The 2,500-nt window shown below is 41.7% G+C and overlaps 1 protein-coding gene across 1 annotated transcript in view; it reads left to right on the forward strand.

Annotated features, from left to right (window-relative positions):
* FOXP2 (forkhead box P2) overlaps positions 1–2,500 on the forward strand; it is a 539,953-nt gene that overhangs the window by 504,346 nt on the left and 33,107 nt on the right. Inside the window, exons 18-20 of the mRNA XM_042922589.1 lie at positions 285–486; positions 1,583–1,659; positions 1,795–1,896. Of these exons, the coding sequence (XP_042778523.1) occupies positions 285–486; positions 1,583–1,659; positions 1,795–1,896 (381 nt within the window). The remainder of the gene's footprint in view (positions 1–284; positions 487–1,582; positions 1,660–1,794; positions 1,897–2,500) is intronic.

The raw sequence follows: 2,500 nt of genomic DNA on the forward strand, positions 1-2,500 counted from the left end.
TTTATTTAAAGAAATATACTTTCGCTGAAGTCTGGTAGGACAAGAAGGGAGTTAGTCCTAAGTAACATTGCAGGAGATTATTAGATAACCTCTAACAGCATCCTCTAATTAGAGTTCTTATGATACAATTTCATCCTGTAATTAGTTGAGATTGGCTGCTTCCTTTTGCAGCTTATTAGTGGCAACACAGCTGTAGAAGTGAATCCACTCTCATTTGTCAAACCTTTTTAAGTCTTTTTCTCTTGTCTCTACCTTTTTCCTGCCCTTCTCTTGGGCCTTTGCAGCTAAATCTGGTGTCTAGTGTCACCATGTCGAAGAACATGTTGGAGACATCCCCACAGAGCTTACCTCAAACCCCTACCACACCAACGGCCCCAGTCACCCCGATTACCCAGGGACCCTCAGTAATCACCCCAGCCAGTGTGCCCAATGTGGGAGCCATACGAAGGCGACATTCAGACAAATACAACATTCCCATGTCATCAGGTAGGATATGAATGCTCAGTAGAGCTCTTTTACTTTGGGAGAGGAAAACTATAGTTGAAGCAACTGTACATGAGCCATTCCAGAGCACATGGAAACTCAAGTCATGATTTATGGAGTGATAATTGTTTTATTCCTGGTAAATGTGGATAGGGGCGATTCCCTAAGCACATCATGATGAATTGTTCTGAATGGTTGTTCAGGAAAGAAAGCTCTCCCCATTAGAGACATTGAGAGATGTGTTGTCAGGATGGCCCATATTATCACCTCAGTTCAGTGAGGTCCTTTGATCTCTGAGGGAAGACCATAGCGGTACAACATCTGCGAGTAACGCTATACGAGAAGAGCTGTTTAAAAGGACGGATATGAAGCACCGATGCTTTATGCAAGACACTCCAGGCTTTCCGTGAATCAATCGTTATCAAGGTGCTACCACCGCTCCTAATACCTACACGCCACTTTGCTTAAGATGCAGATGAGAAGCAAAGTTTGCTTGGAACTCAAATTTACCTTCTCTCCCTCTCTTACCCTTCTCCTCTCCCGCTCCCTTCCGCCCCACTCCTCACCCCTCCCCTCCCCGGCCCAGGGGCATCTGGATAATCACAGTCACACATTGTAACCGTTATTAACCCAGTGCCCCCTTTCTACAAAAAGTGAAGTTATTTTCAACATGGGCGCTTGCGAGGATTTTGTGTTTCCTTTGTTAGATGGCCACAGATGCCGAGTGATGAGCCTTGTTGTTCTTTAAGAAGTATTAGATGAGAAAAGCAAAGGTTATGGCAGGGGGGCAAAAGTCCATGTAAGAACATGCCTAAACCACGCGCTTAAAAGAGGACCTGGCTGTTGGAAAAAATCCTCAGGCCAGCTGGTCGCACAGTTCCTCAAGTACCACGAACAACTAGGGGACGCTTCATTTGCACTTCACGTCAGAAATGGCCTTTTCCATATAATTCAATTCCACTGTCATGCCTTTGTGCTTTCACTAGTCAGTGGCTTTCTCACTGAATCACTTCGCCAATACTAGGGGAAAAATATGAAAAATCAATTATAGATCCTGTGAATTATTAGCAGAATTAACACCTAGTTTTTATTTTTATAGAGATTGCCCCAAACTACGAATTTTATAAAAATGCAGATGTCAGACCTCCATTTACTTATGCAACTCTCATAAGGCAGGTAAGTAGAAGGAAAATTAACTTTGATTAAATTAAAATTCATTAATGCTTAAAGTAAGGCTTGGATGAGAAAGTGTCATCTAGTCTAGTTAGTAAACCATTATTTTATGTCACTATGTATCTTGTCTCATTTCAGGCTATCATGGAGTCATCTGACAGGCAGTTAACACTTAATGAAATTTACAGCTGGTTTACACGGACATTTGCTTACTTCAGGCGTAATGCAGCAACTTGGAAGGTAAGTACTTTTCCGGCAGTTTTAAGATGCCTAGCGCAGTTCCTTACAGATAGCACAAGGAACATTTATTTACATGACATAAGCAGATTAGTATCTGCTTCCCCTCTTTTTAACCTGCCTCTTGAATGGAATGAATTCCCTCTCTCAAAATGACAAGTGAAAGAATAATTTTGCCTCTGATATAGTTTTCTAATTTGGTGCAATTAATAGCTGAGGCTTGGCAGAGAAACGAGGGCCTGACACACTAATTACAGTGTGAGCACTCAATCATCAACACCTTTGTTAGTCGCACGATATTACTTTTTCTCTTGCATATTATTGGCTAATTAGTTTGAAAAATGTCTGTTTGGCTTGTGCAACAAATGGAGGCTGTAGGTTTTGTCTTGGTCCGCGCCTTTTGTACACATCATGTCTCATCCTACGGACTGAAGCTGCCACAGGAGTGAGGGCCATGGCTACTCAGCTGGAACTAAAAGAAAGTAAAGTGAATATTATCCTGTCAGAACATAAATGCAGTTTATTTACTTAGACAAAAGGGTTCATCTATATCCCTGTCCAAACAACTTCATTGTCTGGATCCTACAAGGAGCTAAAAAAAATGTTA

Source organism: Panthera leo, chromosome A2, assembly GCF_018350215.1.
Source record: "Panthera leo isolate Ple1 chromosome A2, P.leo_Ple1_pat1.1, whole genome shotgun sequence".
In the NCBI taxonomy this organism is placed as follows: domain Eukaryota; kingdom Metazoa; phylum Chordata; class Mammalia; order Carnivora; family Felidae; genus Panthera; species Panthera leo.